General features: G+C 35.7%; 1 protein-coding gene across 5 annotated transcripts in view; it reads right to left on the bottom strand.

Annotated features, from left to right (window-relative positions):
• Positions 1 to 18,581, bottom strand: part of LOC136043937 (lysine-specific demethylase 8-like) — a 39,321-nt gene that overhangs the window by 16,540 nt on the left and 4,200 nt on the right. For 2 of the 5 annotated variants that reach the window (XM_065729003.1, XM_065729004.1), the window contains exon 2: positions 13,894 to 15,076. In XM_065729003.1, coding sequence (XP_065585075.1) covers positions 13,894 to 14,979 — 1,086 coding nt within the window. In that variant the 5' untranslated portion in view covers positions 14,980 to 15,076. Of the gene's footprint in view, positions 1 to 13,881; positions 15,077 to 16,391; positions 16,466 to 18,581 lie in introns of those variants that run through there. The other 3 variants (XM_065729006.1, XM_065729007.1, XM_065729002.1) reach the window with 3 other exon arrangements.

Here is an 18,581-nt window from a genome sequence, read left to right as displayed (position 1 = left end):
GGATACCTTTTTGACCTACTTGCATATGCTGATGACATTAATCGTCAGAACGGAAAAATAGAGGATATCCAAGCCATTGCAAATGCTATCGACGAGGCAGCTAGTTACTTTGGAATGAAGATTGGAATGAAAAACGCCTGCAAGACAAAGGTGATGAGAATAACACGGCATGCAGAGACTGCACCCCCCCTCACCAGATTCACTATTCGGGTGAGGAAATCGAATGGGTTGACCAGTTTCTTTACCAAGGAAGTGTTCTGACATCCAAAAACGACTTCTCAAAAGACATCAAACGACACCTGGCTCTTGCCTCCACATGCTTCAAGTCACTGCGCTGTATTTGGAGAAATAAATACCTCCCCTTAAAACTGAAGATCCGACTCTTCCGTACCTTAATGATTCTAATTCCAACGTACGGAGCAGAGACATGTACTCTAAAAGCCGACTACAACCACCGATTGGCAGTATTTGAAACAAAATTGCTTCGAAAGCTCAGTGGTATTACTTAGCTTGACCGAGTGGTAAACGAACAACTCTCAAACCATCAAACTCCAACCGCTTCGATGGTTAGGAAACACTCAGCGTATATCCCCAGATTAACTGCCTAAAATAGCCTTGGAGGGAAGAATAAATACCTCTCACCCCAAGGGACGACCTCCCAAGCACTGGTGGGAAAACTTTTCTGACCACCCCATCCAAGTACTGCTGAGGACTACAACAAACAGGGAGGCATACTGAAAATATTGTTATGATGCCATTAAAGAAGAAGCCCCGAATCGGCCAACCCGGTCAGATGGGAGTTCAGTAAGTAAACAATTAAATTAAAGCAAAACGTATCTTTCTAATGAAAATAAAAGAATAACGTAAGAAAAACTTAGAACTAACAAAAATTATTCCATACACAAGAGGATTGTTACTCCCTTATGTACAAGGGTGGGGGGTCTGCCAGCCCCCTCTGTAAACTTACGCAACGCTTTTACGTTTTTTATACTTTTACGTTTTCCTTTTTCAGCACTTGAGAAATGAACATCTCTACACAAGAGCAACGTGATATAAATTAAAAACTAAAAAAAAAATCCACAGCTTCGATAATAGGATAAATTGTTATTATCAATTCCTTTAAGTAACCTAATTTTCAGCTCAAGTGTTTTAAAAGGCAATTGGTAAATATAACACTTGCGAGCACCTATCGCCTATGTGCGAGTGAATTGAACTATATATGGTTTCAGTAAATGACTAGTCAAACTTTATCCAGGGAGTAAATATTCAGGGGGCAAGAACCCCCAATTATATTAGATAATTTCTGTTCGTTTTAGCTTTTAATGCTACTTTTTACTTTAACTTATTTTTTTTTTATTAGATAAATGTTATCTAAAAGTAAAATTAAAAATTAATGAATTGCATGCTTTGAATCAGCGTAAAACCAGATCTTTCATGAATATATTATCACAAAAATAACTTCTTTTTTAGAATTATGTTTTTATAAGGGTTGTAAGGGCTTAGGGGAGTTGAAAGTGAACTTTCAACATGCCTTAGATACCAATTGCCTCAATAAATCAAGAGCTAAACTTCAGTGTTGGGCTAAAGGAGAGGGGTAGTCCCTCTTACATACAGAACATCCTGTTTGTTTTGAATTTTAGCATTGCTCTTTACTTATATTTAAACATGCTTGTTTTACTCCAAGATATCATGTTCTTCCATACATACACCCGTGGTGTATGACTAGTAAATCCTATACAGTACTTTTCCGACAACACAATATAGCATGGAGTTGTCTAAAACAAAGAATACCCTCTTCATTCTTCCTTATCTCTTTGAAAAGACATCTCTTCAATAGGTATCTCTTTGAGGGACATCTTTGAATCGAAATTAACTTGAGTAAGACTGAAAACCCCAATTCCTTCTCAAGATACGAACATAATTTGCACTTTAATCAAAGCAAAATACATATTAAATGTTTTCACTATTTTTATTTTAATAAATAAAACATTATTAAGGCTTTAAGGAATAAATATCAGTATATGTAAATTAAACTGACAATCAATGGTCATTGTTTTCAATAAACTGCAAATTATATTCTGGTCTTGAGGAGGAAAGGGGGTTTTCAGCCCTACTTAGGTTAATTTCTGCTCGTTTTGAGTTTGACTCGGTTGTTTATTGTAATTAAATAAAAAAAACAAGTTTTTTTAACTGAAAGTAAGGAGCGACATTAAAACTTAAAACGAACAGAAATTACTTCGTATATGAAAGGGGATGCTTCCTCATCAACGCCCCGCTCTTTACGCTAAAGTTTGACTCTTTCTCTCAATTCTTCTTTTTAAAAGAGTAAAAAAATTTAGCGTAAAGAGCGGGGCGTTGATGAGGAAGCAGCCCCTTTCATATACGAATTAATTTCTGTTCGTTTAAGTTTTAATGTCACTCCTTACTTTCAGTTAAAAAAAACTTGTTTTTTATTTAATTTCTGAACGTTTTTGAATCAATGCATGTTTTGATTTTGGCTCTCCGCAGAGGAATAATTAAAACAAAATTTGCATTTTTTTTTTTTTTTTTTTTTTTTTTTGGCTAAATGGCTTTCTCATAATTTTGATCGAATGATTTTGAGAAAAAAAGAGCGGGGGAAGAAGCCTAGTTGCCCTCCGATTTTTTGGTTAATTAAAAAAGTAATTAGAACTTTTAATTTTTTACGAATCTTTTTATTAGTAAAAGATTTACGTAACTTATAAATTAGCTTACGTAAAGAACTTTTATATTCTCATGTTTTTATTACATATGTGAGGGGGTTTGCCCCCTCGTCAGTACCTCGCTCTCTACACTTAAGTTTAAATTTTGTCCCAGTTCATTAAGAATGACCCCTGAATCACAAAAGCCTTAGAATAAATAGTTGAAATTACTAAAACTACTTTAGCGTAAAGAGTGAGATATTAGCAGGAGGTGAGCCCATCATATGGGTAATAATTTCTGTTTGTTTTAATGCTGCTCCTTACTTCCAGCTGAAAAAAACTTTTTCATATTTATTTTTTCATTGTTTTTTTTTTTAAATAATGTTAGTAAATCCCGCACTCTCTTCATGGAAATTTTCTTCCCCCATGATAAACTCTCGATGGAAAGTTTCCAACGCATATCCCCCTCTTTTCAACCCCTCCCCCCAACCAAAAAAATCCTCCTGAAAACGCCTGTACACTTTCCAATAACCATTACTATATGTAAGCACTGGTCAAAGTTTGTAACTTGTTGCCCCTCCCACGGGGACTGTGGGGGAGTAAGTCGTCCCCAAAGACATAGTTATAAGGTTTTTCGACTACGCTGAATAAAATGGCTATCTCAGAATTTTGATCCGTTGACTTTGGGGAAATAATTAGCGTGGGAGGAGGCCTAGGTGCCCTCCAATTTTTTTGGTCACTTAAAAAGGGAACTAGAACTTTTCATTTCCGTTAGAATGAGCCCTCTCGCAACATTCTAGGACAACTGGGTCGATACAATCACCCCCGGGAAAAAAAAAACAAAAAAAAAATAAACACGCATCCGTGATCTGCCTTCTGGCAAAAAATACAAAATTCCACATTTTTGTAGATAGGAGCTTGAAACTTCTACAGTAGGGTTATCTGATACGCTGAATCTGATGGTGTGATTTTCATTAAGATTCTATGACTTTTAGGGGGTGTTTCCCCCTATTTTCTAAAAAAAATCAAATTCTCTCAGGCTCGTAACTTTTGATGGGTAAGACTAAACTTGATGAAACTTATATATTTAAAATCAGCATTAAAATGCGATTCTTTTGATGTAGTTCTTGTTATCAAAATTTTATTTTTTTAAAGTTTTGGTTACTATCGAGCAGGGTCGCTCCTTACTACAGTTCGTTACCACGAACTGTTTGATTTCTGTTCGTTTCGGGGTAAATTTATTTATTGTAATTTCTATTCGTTTAGGGTAAAATTTATTTATTGATGGTGATTTGTGATAATCTTACGCTTGGAAGATTATTTGATTTTATTTCTGTTCATTTTAGGTTTAATAGAGGTCTTTAATTTTCTTTAAAAGTTATTTTTGCGGAAATAGTGTTTTTTAATTAATGTATGTTCTTTTTCATGGAAAAAGAAAATAATATTTTATATTTTTGGCTTGTTTCCATAAGAATCCACAGTTTGGTTGGCTATTTGTATGTTAGAAAAACTTTTTAAACAATTTTTAATCCTGACCCAAATACTATTGCTAAATTTAGTTTTATACTCCCTCAAGTTGACCTAAAAAAAAAACTTAATACTATTCCCAAACAATTCTTGACGCAGGAAAGGCGGGCTCGTTGTCCTTCAATCACTTTTGAATATTAAAAAGGGCAAAAGAATTTCTTATTTCCAATCGAATGAGCCCACTTCAAAGTTTATACGACCACACCTTCCATAGTTGGTGCTGCATTAGTAGTAATAGCAACTGTAATAGCAGCAGTATTAAAACCATGGTAGCAGGTACATGTTGCATTTTGGGTCAACTCAACACCCCACTCATGATGTCCAAAAGTTTTATCTTGATAGAGCAATCAATCCAAAAAAATTATTGAAACGCCTGTACCAGCAATCTGAATGCGCAGAACATATTTTGATCTAGTTTACCTTCAACGTTTCCTCAGATGTTCATTCCAATATTCTCAATCTTGGCAGTACTCGCTAAAGAAGCAGTTGCTTTGGTGGTGGTGGTGGCAGCAGTAGTGGTGGTAGTTGTAGTAGCGTGCCAATTTGCATTTCTGGTAAATTGATTATTTCCCTTGTCATTTCATAAAAGTTCCGAATTATACTCAGTCATTCCTGAGTTACGCCCTATTGACATCCCGTATACACATAACGCGTTTTGATTTAGTTCAATATTCCCCACAGCAATCAAACAGTTCGTGGTAACGAACTGTGGTAAGGAGCGATCCGGCTCAATAGTAACCAAAACTCTAAAAAATTGAATTTTGATATCAATCACATCAAAAGAATCGCATTTTAATGCTGATTTTAAATATATAAGCTTCATCAAGTTTAGTCTTACCCATCAAAAGTTACGAGCCTGAGAAAATTTGCCTTAATTAAGAAAATAGGGGGAAACACCCCCTAAAAGTCGTAGAATCTTAACGAAAATGACACCACCAGATTCAGCGTATCAGAGAACCATATTGTAGAAGTTTCAAGCTCCTATCTACAAAAATGTGGAATTTTGTATTTTTTGCCAGAAGACAAATCACGGGTGCGTGTTTATTTGTTTTTTTTTTTTTTCTAGGGGTCATCGTATCGACCAAGTGGTCCCAGAATGCCGCAAGAGGGCTCATTCTAACGGAAATGAAAAGTTCTAGTGCCCTTTTTAAGTGACCAAAAAAATTGGAGGGCATCTAGGCCCCCTCCCACGCTCATTTTTTACCAAAGTCAACGGATCAAAATTTTGAGATAGCCATTTTGTTCAGCATAGCCGAAAACCATAATAACTATGTATTTGGGGATGATTTACTCCCCCACAATCCCTGGGGGAGGGGCTGCAAGTTACAAACTTTGACCAGTGTTTACATATAGCAATGGTTATTGGAAAGTGTACAGACATTTTCAGGGGGATTTTATTTTGTTTAGGGGAGGGGTCTATGTTGGGGGATCTTTCCTTGGAGGAATCTGTCATGGGGGAAGAAAAATTCAAGGAAAAGGGCGCATGATTTTCTAGCATTACTATAAGAAAACAATGAAAAATAAACATGAAAACGTTTTTTCAAATGAAAGGAAGGAGTAGCATGGAAACTTAAAACGAACAGAGATTATTACGCATATGAGGGGTTCTAAAAATACTTTAGCATAAAGAGCGAGGTATTTAGGAGGAGATAAATACCTCGCTCTTTATGCTGAAGTATTTTTAGTAATTTCAACTATTTATTCTACGGCCTTTCTGATTCAGGGGTCATTCTTAAAGAATTGGGATAAAACTGAAGATTTAGTGTAAAGAGCGAGGTATTAAAGAGGATACAAACCCCCTCGTATACATAATAAAAATATAAGATTATTAAAGTTTGTTACGTAAGTTGCTAATTTATAAGTTACGTATATTTTTTACTAATAAAACGTTCGTTAAAAATTAAAAGTTCTAGTTGCCTTTTTAAGCAACCGAAAAATTGGAGGGCAACTAGGCCTCCTTCTCCACCCCTTATTTCTCAAAATCGTCTGATCAAAACTAAGAGAAAGCCATTTAGCCAAAAAAAAGAATTAATATACAAATTTCATTTTAATAATTTATGTGCGGAGAGCCAAAACCAAACATGCATAAATTCAAAAACGTTCAGAAATTAAATAAAAAAAACTAATTTTTTAGCTGAAAGTAAGGAGCGACATTAAAACTTAAAACGAACAGAAATTACTCCGTATATAAAATGGGTTGTCCCCTCCGCAATCCCTCGGTCTTTACGCTAAAGTTTGACTCTTTGCCAAAATTCTACTTTTTAAAACAATTAAAAACTTTAGCGTAAAGAGCGAGGGATTGCGGAGGGGACAACCCATTTTATATACGGAGTAATTTCTGTTCTTTTTAAGTTTTAATGTCGCTCCTTACTTTCAGCTAAAAAATTAGTTTTTTTTTATTTAATCTCTGAAAGGCTCACTTGAATGTCCTTCCTCTTTGGGAAAAGTAAAGCTAAAACATACATACATTTCTCCTTAACATATACAATATGTAAACATTGAATGGATTGCATAATAGAGCCCTTGCCCTGAGGGCTATGGGGAGGTTGACATCCACAAAGGCATAATTACAAGACCTTTCAACAATCGCAAACAAATAGATTTCTTAATGTTTTGATTGGATGTTTTTGTTTTTGAAATGATTAGCCTGGGGGGTTTCTTTGAACATCTTATTTTGTAGAAATAGTTTTTTAAATTAGTTTCTGTTCTTTTTTATTGACATAGAATTTTTCATGGAAAAAGAAAATAATATTTTATATTTATCGGTTTTTTTTAAGAATCTATAGTTAGGCTTGCTATTTGTATGTTGGAGAAACTTCTTCGACAATTTTTAATCCTGACACAAACAGTATTGTTTTATTTTGTTTTATACCTCCCCAAGTTGGTCTAAAAAGTAAAACTTAATGCCATTCCAAAGCGATTCTGGACAGGGGGCGGGGACTAGTTCCCACCAATCACTTTTGAATCTTAAAAAGGACAAAAGAAATTCTGATTCCCAGTCGAATGAGTCCCTCCGAAGTTTATGCGACCACCCCTTCCATAAAAACCTTATATGTTAATAATCGACGACTAGTACAACTTAAAGCCCTTGCCCTATTTCCTGTGTGGGGGTGCTGCATTAGTTATAGAAGCAATTGTAATAGCAGCAGTATTAATAGCAGCGGTAGCAATTACATTTTGCCTTTTTGGTCAGTTAAACATCCCACTCATGATGCCCCAAAAAGATCCATCTCGATAAAGTGAGCAGTTCCATAAATATTACTGAAACGCCTGTATGAGCAATCTGGATGCACAGAGTATATTTTGATTTAGTTTAAGCTTATCCTCAACGTTTTCTCAGATGTTCATTTCAATATCCTCAGCCTTGGCAGTACTCACCACAGAAGGAGTAGTTTTAGTGGTGGTAGTTGTAATAGGCTAGTTGTAGTAACCAGCAAATATTGCCTTTCTGGTCAATTGATTATCTCCCTTATCATTTCCTGAACGTTCCGAATCAATATACTCAGTCATTCCCCTGTTACGCCCTTTTGACAACCCGCATACACATAACACATTTTAGTTTAATTCAACACTCCCCACGACAATCTCTAAAAGACTCACCTGAATGCCCTTCGTCTTTGTGGAAAGTCACGGTTAAACATACATACCCTTCTCAATAGCATATACTATATGTTACATTGAACGGAATGCCTAACTTACAGCTTTTGCCCTGAGGGCTGTAGCGAGGTTGACATCCCCAAAGGCATAATTACTAGACCTTTCTACAGTGCTGAAGAAAATAAATGTCTCAAAAATTTTGATTGGATGTTTGTTTTGAGAAAAGATTTGCCTGGAGGAGGGGTGGTTACCCTCAAATCACTTTTGACTCTTAAAAACGGCATTATAACTTGCAAAGGGTGGTCCCTTTCCCACGGGAAAGGGACCACCCATTCCATAAAAACCTTACATGCCACCGGGGCATAACTTACAACCCTTGCCTTCAGGCCTTGGGGGTTGCGACCCCAGATCCCTTATTATATGATTTTTGGCTATTTTTAACAAAATGGCTATCTCAAAATTTCCGTCAAATGCATTTTGGGAAAACAAGACGGGGGTGAAGGGATAGTTGCTCTCCAATCCCTTTGACTCACAAAAAAGGACACTAGAACCCTTTATTTCTAATTAAATGAGCCCCCTCCAAAGTTTACACGACCACCCCTTCCATAAACCTTATCTGTTAATAATGGGCAACTAGTATAACTTATAGCCCTTGCCCTGAGGGCTGTGGAGGTTATAATCCCCAAACACAAAGTTACTGGACTTTTCAATTATGCTGAACAAAATGGTTATATCAAAATTTTGATTGGATATGTTTGGGGAAATCATTACATTCTTTTGATCGAATTAGCCCCTTTCGAAATTCCTACGACGAAGCTTTATATAAGAAGTGCCCTGGTCTAAACAAAACAATAAAATAAATAAATAATACATTGTGCCCACTCTGCTCTTTACTTAGGAAGCGCTCTTGCTCTGAATATGATAATCCCTCCCCACCATGGGGATGGGAAATTATTCCATTAGCATCAGCTTTTAATTCCTTAAAGTGGAGGTACAACAGAAGCTTTGTGATATCAATAAAGAAAATTTCTCCATTTATTTACCCGAACGATACTTCCCCCCCCCCATTCTGGGAAGACAAAATCATGTACTATACAGCATCAGAAAATAAACACATTCCTTCTTTGTCAAAAGGCCCCTTTTAAACCTTTGGTCATTCCCCAAAAATATTTTGATTCATTTGTTTTTGTCACACTTTTTTTCAATTTGCGATCCTTTTTTTATCGCTTCCAAATATTTAATTACTTCCGAATTATATCATTATATGCTCTTCAGATGATAGTGCGATAATACAACATCAAAATCTCCCTTTGAATACTCCCCCTCCAAGCCCCCTTAATACTTCAAATTCATAAACTGCCTGCTCTTCGACCAATTCTGAATGCACAATTATTTTTTGATTAGTATTTTTGATTCGACGTTTGCCTATGATAACTTGTTCACTCGTTTTCCTGAGCTCACCGGCTTTTTCGCATTCTTTTTTTTTTTATTCGTTTGTGTTTTGATGTCGCATCCCTTTGATACGACATCAAAACATCCCTTTGAATACTCCCCCTCCGAGCCCCCTTAATACTTTAAATTGTCCGTCATAAACTGCCTGCTCTTCGACCAATTCTGAATGCATAACTATTTCCAAATTTTATCAGTGCTTACCCTTCTGATGACAGTACAATAATACTATGCCAAAATTCACCCATTTTGTATACTCCTCTTCCCAGCACCCTTAATGTTTTTCTATAATCGACCGCCTCTTCCCAGTCTTCTTAAGCTTAAGTAGGAGCGGTTTCAAACCCAAGTCTACACGTATTTTGCTGCTAGATTCAGATGAAGTATCAAACAGTTCGTGGTAGTGAACTGTAGTAAGGAGCGACCCGGCTTAATAGTAAACGAAACTCTTAAAAACGGAATTTTGATGCTAAAATATACATCAAAAGAATCAGATTTTCATGCTGATTTTAAATATATAAGTTTCATCAAATTTAGTCTTTGTCATCAAAAGTTAAGAGCCTGAAAAAATTTGCCTTATTTTAAAAAATAGGGGAAAACACCCCCTAAAAGTCACAGAACCTTAACGAAAATCACACCATGGCATTCGGCGCATCAGAGAACCCTATAGCTACATTTTCAAGCTCCTATCTACAAAAATGTGGAATTTCGTATTTATTGCCAGAAGACAAATCACGGGTGCGTGTATATTTGTTTGTTTTTGTTAATTTTTTTCCCAGGGGTCATCGTATCGACCAAGTGGTCCAGAATGTCGCAAGAGGGCTCATTCTAACGGAAATGAAAAGTTCTAGTGCCCTTTTTAAGTGACCAAAAAAATTGGAGGGCACCTAGGCCCCCTCCCACGCTCATTTTTTCTCCAAAGTCAACAGATCAAAATTTTGAGATAGCCATTTTGTTCCACATAGTCAAAAACCATAATAACTATGTCTTTGGGAATGACTTACTCCCCCACAGTCCCTGGGGGAGGGGCTGCAAGTTACAAACTTCGACCAGTGTTTACATATAATAATGGTTATTGGGAAGTGTATAGTCGTTTTCAGGGAATTTTTTTTTGGCTTTGGGGGTAGGGTTGAGGGAAGTGAGCTATGTGGGAGGATCTTTCCTTGGAGAAATATGTCATGGGGGAACAGAAATTCAATGAAAAGGGCGCAGGATTTTCTAAAATTAGTATATAAAAAACAATGAAGAAATAAACATGGAAAAGTTTTTTCAATTGAAATTAAAGAGTAGCATTGAAACTTAAAACGAACAGAGATTATTACGCATATGAGGGGTTCTAAAAATACTTTAGCATAAAGAGCGAGGTATTTAGGAGGAGATAAATACCTCGCTCTTTATGCTATAGTATTTTTAGTAATTTCAACTATTTACTCTACGGCCTTTCAGATTCAGGGATCATTCTTAAAGAATTGGGACAAAACTTACGATTTAGTGCAAAGAGCGAGGTATTAACGAGGGTACAAACCCCCTCATATACATAATAAAAATTTAAGAATATAAAAGTTTGTTACGTAAGCTAATTCTTAAGTTACGTATATTTTTTACTAATAAAAACATTCGTTAAAAATTAAAATTCATAGTTGCCTTGAATTTGAAATAAAAACATTCGTTAAAAATTAAAATTCATAGTTGCCTTGAATACTTTTATGCTAAAGTATTTTTAGAACCCCTCATATGCGTAATAATCTCTGTTCGTTTTAAGTTTCAATGCTACTCTTTACTTTTTTGGTCACTTAAAAAGGGCACTAGAACTTTTCATTTCCGTTAGAATGAGCCCTCTTGCGACATTCTAGGACCACGTGGTCGATACGATGACCCCAGGAAAAAAAATAATCACGCACCCGTGATTTGTCTTCTGGCAAAAAATACGAAATTCCACATTTTTGTAGATAGGAGCTCGAAACTTCTACAATAGGGTTCTATGATACGCTGAATCTGATGGTGTGATTTTCGTTAAAATTATATGACTTTTAGGGGTTGTTTCCCCTATTTTTTTAATAAGGCAAATTTTCTCAGGCTCGTAACTTTTGATGGGTAAGACTAAACTTGATTAAACTTAAATATTTAAAATCAGCATTAAAATGCGATTCTTTTGATGTACCTATTGATATCAAAACCCCATTTTTTAGAGTTTTGGTTGCTATTGAGCCGGGTCGCTCCTTACTACAGTTCGTTACCACGAACTGTTTGATAAATACCTCGCTCTTTATGCTATAGTATTTTTAGTAATTTCAACTATTTACTCTACGGCCTTTCAGATTCAGGGATCATTCTTAAAGAATTGGGACAAAACTTACGATTTAGTGCAAAGAGCGAGGTATTAACGAGGGTACAAACCCCCTCATATACATAATAAAAATTAAAGAATATAAAAGTTTGTTACGTAAGCTAATTCTTAAGTTACGTATATTTTTTACTAATAAAAACATTCGTTAAAAATTAAAATTCATAGTTGCCTTGAATTTGAAATAAAAACATTCGTTAAAAATTAAAATTCATAGTTGCCTTGAATACTTTTATGCTAAAGTATTTTTAGAACCCCTCATATGCGTAATAATCTCTGTTCGTTTTAAGTTTCAATGCTACTCTTTACTTTTTTGGTCACTTAAAAAGGGCACTAGAACTTTTCATTTCCGTTAGAATGAGCCCTCTTGCGACATTCTAGGACCACGTGGTCGATACGATGACCCCTGGAAAAAAAAAATAATCACGCACCCGTGATTTGTCTTCTGGCAAAAAATACGAAATTCCACATTTTTGTAGATAGGAGCTCGAAACTTCTACAATAGGGTTCTCTGATACGCTGAATCTGATGGTGTGATTTTCGTTAAAATTCTATGACTTTTAGGGGTTGTTTCCCCTATTTTTTTTTAATAAGGCAAATTTTCTCAGGCTCGTAACTTTTGATGGGTAAGACTAAACTTGATTAAACTTATATATTTAAAATCAGCATTAAAATGCGATTCTTTTGATGTACCTATTGATATCAAAACCTCATTTTTTAGAGTTTTGGTTGCTATTGAGCCGGGTCGCTCCTTACTACAGTTCGTTACCACGAACTGTTTGATAAATACCTCGCTCTTTATGCTATAGTATTTTTAGCAATTTCAACTATTTATTCTACGGCCTTTCTGATTCAGGGGTCATTCTTAAAGAATTGGGACAAAACTTACGATTTAGTGTAAAGAACGAGGTATTAACGAGGGTACAAACCCCCTCATATACATAATAAAAATTAAAGAATATAAAAGTTTGTTACGTAAGTTAATTCTTAGGTCCGTTAAAAATTAAAATTTATAGTTGCCTTTTTATGTAACCGAAAAATTGCATGGCAACTAGGCCTCCTTCCCCATCCCTTATTTCTCAAAAATCGTCTGATCAAAACTAAGAGAAAGCCATTTAGCCAAAAAAGGAATTAATATACAAATTTCATTTTAATAATTTATGTGTGGACAGCCAAAATCAAACATGCATTAATTCAGAAACGTTCAGAAATTACATAAAAAAACTATTTTTTTTTTACTGAAAGTAAGGAGCGACATTAAAACTTAAAACGAACAGAAATTACTCCGTATATGAAATGGGTTGTCCCCTCCGCAATCCCTCGCTCTTTATGCTAAAGTTTGACTCTTTGCCAAAATTCTGCTTTTCAAAACAATTAAAAGCTTTAGCGTAAAGAGCGAGGGATTGCGGAGGGGACAACCCATTTCATATACGAAGTAATTTCTGTTCGTTTTAAGTTTTAATGTCGCTCCTTACTTTCAGTTAAAAAAAACTAGTTTTTTTTATGTAATCATACAAGTAATGAATCACAAATTGGAGAAAGACACGTTGGTTAGTGTCTGGTTTGTTGGTTAGTGGTGGTTTGTGTTGGTTAGAACACGTGTCTTCGGCCAAGGAACCTTAAGTTTGGATCCTGTACAAGCCAAATTTTTGTCTAAGAGAAGAATAAAGACTTTTTTAGATTTAGGAAAGACTAAAAAGTCAAAAATAATAGCTACGAAAAAATTTGTTTTCAAAATGGACAAAAATAATCGTGTTTTTTTTTACCTCGAGAATCTACGAATATAAGCGGAAACGAGGGGAGAAAAACAAATTAGGCACGGCATAACTTGGTCTTTTAACTCGTTTTCCTCAACTCACAAACTTTTTATTCGTGTATTTTTAGAAACTTTTTTCTTCAATTTGATATCTATGAAATCTAAAGCCCTATCCATTTTGCGCCCCTCATTTTCACTAATAATCACATAGGAGAGCTGTCTTAGCCGAGAGGTTAGGACGCTAGACTTGAAATCCTTTGTCTGAGATGATAGGGGTTTGAGTCCAGGTGTTGCTGGTTATTTGGTTTGGAACAGAGTTTCTATTCACCAATTTTTCTACCATCAATTTTTATTTCTATTCACCATTAGTCTCAATCTGAAGCTGTCAACAGGGATTTTAGGGAATCGTCTTTTGAGATTCCGGATCTAGATCAACGTTTCCTTGTGCGATGAGAACATGCCACCACGAAAATAAAACATCAAATATGAGTTAACAGCAATGAAAAAAAAGAATAGTAGAAAGAGAAATAAAAAAAATTGAAAATAACAACCTAACTAGGTACCTGACTTGTGTTTGACAGCATGCCTTCATGAGGGTACAGTAAGCCAGTATAGTTCACACTATATAGACGAATATACTTCTTCCCAATAACCTGACATAAAAAATTGTGTTCTGGATCAAAATGAAGTGGTGAGACAGTGCCTTTAGGGCCAATCCAAGCATTTATTTGAATATCTTCTGGCTCTACGTCACCAAATAAGCAGTATTCAGGAATTCTGATATCATTTTTTAGTTCTGGGACTTGATCAAAGAGACGATGTTGAGCCAGATATCCAGTTGATGGGTTTTCTTTTTCTATATACATGGTGACAAAGTCACTAAAGCGAACAAGCTGCTGTGACCAAGATTCATCTGTATATTTAGAGCCAACTTCAACAGGCACTGTTCTATGGCCAGCTATATCACATAAATAACTAAGAGTCCAATGTTTTTCATTTAGTGCAGGCCAGCTATTAAGGCAGTCTTGAAAAACAAAAGGAATCTGTTTACCAAATACAGTTTCAAGGAACCATTGAATGGTTGGCTTTTGAACTTGCATTACTTCAGTAGAACCTGGAGAAATGCCAACTTTCAGCTCAGTGAGCTTTAATGTTGTTTTACTATTATCACCATTAGAGTTTGATAGAGTTGGAATTTTTTCAACTTGTAAATCCTCTTTTGACTTACTCTGTTGTGAGAGGTATCTACAACACTGACAAGCTATACGTGCCAGCACATTGCCCATGATGGGTAAGCCCATTAATAGACCTCTATCAGCAGTAGCTACCAACTCCTCAAATGTATCACTGCTCAGATTCAAATAAACAATTTTGAAAAAACAACCATAGGCATATACAAATCGCCATGGATCTGGGACATCTTTCCAATTGCCTATATTCAAGTATTCCCATGATCTGTCAATCACTAGCTGTGAATAAAAAAGGCCTTCCTTGACATTTTTAGACCTACCACTTATGCAATCAGCTTGAAGCTGTCCAAGAATAGATATTATAGTAGCTGGTACGTCACAACTTTTTTTTAGCTCATCAAACTGCAAGCTTTTTAGTGTTTCCAATGTACTTTCATTTAAAACATTGAACTTACGCATGTCGACAATATGAACTATAGTATTGTTATTGTCTTTATTTACTATTAACTAAAACACATTCCATAACAGCTTTGTCTTGAAAGTGGGGTTCTAGAAGCTGAAAAAGATAAAGTGGTACTAAACATTTTTTTTTCGAACTGAAGTAAAAATAGCACATTTTCCAAGTCAAACTCTTCTAAAAAAATTTATAGACGATCCAATCATATTAGGGGTGAACTCATGAATTATTTTGGTGAGGAGAAGAAGGGCTGAACTGACTACAGAATATATACAAACAATATTAATTAGGAAGAAAATCAGATAAATCATAATTTAAAAATATATATGTTGCAGGAAAAGTGAAGGCTTCCTTGCTCATGAGCCAGATGGCTGATTCCCTTTCAAGCAAAGAGCCCCTCTCTGAAGCTAAAGTAAACTAAAAAAAAAAATTATATATCAGTCTACTAATGCTACTAACAACTCACTGCAGCACCAAGCCTGGACATCTACACACACTCTTACTTTATTCTGATCTATTCAATACTTCAATCTTTACACACTTCCATGAGGTTCCGATTCCCTTAAGCCCCATATTATGACCTCTTTTCACCCCTATAAGGACAACCTGATTTTGTTTGGCATCAAATGTATAGGGAAAAGCATACTCTTTGCCAGTCCATCAATTCTAAGATGCACCCTAGCCTTCTTGATATTTCTTCTGTTACAACCCAAGAAAATGTGACCAGACCGAATTCTTTTTACAGCTCATTGTTTGGCGTACAATCAGTGAAAGAATTCCTCAAACTACACTTAGATTTTTCCTCTGCAAAACGTTTAACTAATCTCCCTCAGCCTCTCAAAATACCCATGTTTCAAAGCTATAATTGAGCATGGCTACTAATATTTTACTAAAGTCTGCCGGCTACAAATTTAGTGGCACTATCTAATCAATATGGTATCTATCACAGGTGAAACCAACCCGACAAGCAAATATCCTTACATCAACCTTGATTCAAGATTAAAGTGAAAGGAAGATAGCCCAGGGGAAAATCTAATTGTTGAATTGAATGGCCATAAGGTTTTTTTCAAACTATGTGACCTTATAACTGAACCTCCTCAGGGTATATACAAAAAAAAAACAAAAAAAACACTGGAACAAGACAAGGACATTTAACAGATAGAAGATTTAGAAGGAGATTTAACATATAGCTGAAAATGATTTTAAAAGAAGAGAAGTGACATACAAATTGGGATAGAATTAAAAAGAGAGACAAAAATTATTGAACTGGAAAGACCCGACGAAAAGAGGGACATCCGAAGGGATGGAGTTCCATAATAGAATTGACTGATATACTGGAGACCTCTGAGCTGCTGTAGAGGAACGTTTTGGTAAAATAAATCGTCGAGAAGAATTACGTAAAGAAGAAAAGTACCTATTTGAGCCTGTCCGTGAGAAAAACTGCTGCAGGGTCGGTGGGAGAGTACCTAGAAAAGCAGAATGCGCTAAATAAAGAGTAATTTTACCTATAATATGATCCAGCGGAACTATTACAGTATCATTATAAAGATCAGAGGAAGGGTAAAGCCAAGGGAGAAGAAAAGTAGCCTTCACTGCCCTATTTTGGGCTCTTTGAAGTGAGCAGAGAAGAGATTTATTAGTATTGCCCCAGACAGAGCAGCAATAAGAAAGGTAAGGATAAATAAAAGCATAATAAAGAGAAACCATAATATCAGGAAGAAATGAGTTAATCCAGTGCAACATTGAAGACTAGCGGAGGATTAAGGAACGGGTGTGAGTTATATGCGGTTTAAAAGAAAGAAAACAGTCAAGATACACACCAAGAAATTTTACCATAGTAGCTTGTGGTATAATATCATTCCCAAAAGTCAGGGTGATTGGCTCCTGTACGTCTCTCATACGGTAAGGGGTCCTAAAGTTAACAATGGCACTCTTTCGGCTGTTAAGAGCCATACCATTTGACCAGCACCAATCCATTACTTTATCAAGAAGACCTTGAGCTACAGAAGTGGCAGATGGCAGGTCCACCACAGCAATGAAAAAGTTACTGTCATCAGCAAAAAGAATAGGGTGAACATGGGGATGAAGACCATCAACAAGATCATTAATAAAGATTAGAAACAAAAGTGGTCGAAGCACAGAGCCTTGTGGGACACCTTTCAATACAGGCAAAGTAGAGGAAAAAGTACAGTTAACCAAAACATACTGAGATCTATCTGAGAGGTAGGACCTAAACCATTCTAGTGGCACTCCATGCACTCCAAATAAGGATAGTTTAGACAGAAGAACATTGTGGTCAACCATATCAAAGGCCTTTGAAAAGTCAAGAAATAGACCCAAAACACACAAGCCCTTGTCCAGATTAACACACACAAACTCTGTTGCATCAGTAAGTGCATGTAAGGTAGAGAATGAGGGACGAAAACCATACCGATGGTTAGTGATGAGAGAATTTCCAGCAGTCGAATTAGTACTAAATACAAATGAAGAGAGTCGATGATACACTACTTTTTCAACAACCTTTGAGATGACGGGAAGAAGAGAAATAGGTCTGTAGTTTGAAATTAGAGACGAATCACCTTTTTTATGCAAAGGTAGAATAGTAGCAACTTTAAATGAATGAGGTAAAATACCAGAAGAAAGAGAGAGGTTAGTTATGTGTGAAATCGGAAGAGAAACAAACTGACTGATTTTTTTAAGGACATTATTACTCAAACCAAAACTATCAACTGAATGACTGCTAGGAAGTTGAGAGATAATACTAGAAATCTCAGTAGTACTACATGGGGAAAGGAAAAAAGACTTCTCTGTCAAGGGAAAACAACTTACTCTACTCGGGGGTGGAATTAGGGCTGAAGGAAGTGTGGTGAAATACGAATTGAAGGCACTCGCTGAGGATTTTTTGTCCACAACAGATCCATCAGCATTTCTATAAAGACATGGGGAAGAATGTTTGAGTTTCTTGCAAGAGAGAGCTTCATTAATTACAGTCCAAACCTTGCGCAAATTCCCCTTACATTCATTAATTCGATGCTAAAAATACAGCTTTTTTACTAAACGAACTGAAGAAGTGAGCACATTTTTGTAATGTTTATACTTCAAAAGATCATTCTGTGTCTTACTTTTACATGCGGCCTTGAACAAAGACGCCTTCATATGGGTTGCATTGATCAGACCTCTAGACATCCATGGGCATTTGGGTGTAAAATTTTTTGGCTTATTTCTAAGAGGAAAATGCTTATCCAACAGAGTTCCCATACAACACAAAAATAATCTAGTTGCACAATCAGCATCATTAGCTTCAAGAACACTAGACACATCATTACTCTGAAGACCATGTATTAAATTAGAAATTTCTTTATCTGTAAAAGTTCTAAAAGAAGACTTGCCTTTCTCATCCACAGTAATCTCTGTTTTAGGCAGAGATAGTGATAGATAAATAGGAAAGTGATCAGAAAGATCAGTGAAAACAAGACCAGAAGAGAACTTCAAATTAGGAGAATGAGAAATGAAAATATTATCTATTAAAGTGGCAGAATTTCTTGAAGGGTCAACGCGAGAAGGAAAAAAAATTGAAGGAAGTAGCCCTGAAGAAGAAAATACA

The sequence above is a fragment of the Artemia franciscana genome, chromosome 2 (assembly GCF_032884065.1).
Source record: "Artemia franciscana chromosome 2, ASM3288406v1, whole genome shotgun sequence".
In the NCBI taxonomy this organism is placed as follows: Eukaryota; Metazoa; Arthropoda; class Branchiopoda; order Anostraca; family Artemiidae; genus Artemia; species Artemia franciscana.
Note: the sequence above shows the minus strand (reverse complement) of the source record. Positions and strands in the feature narration are given on the sequence as shown.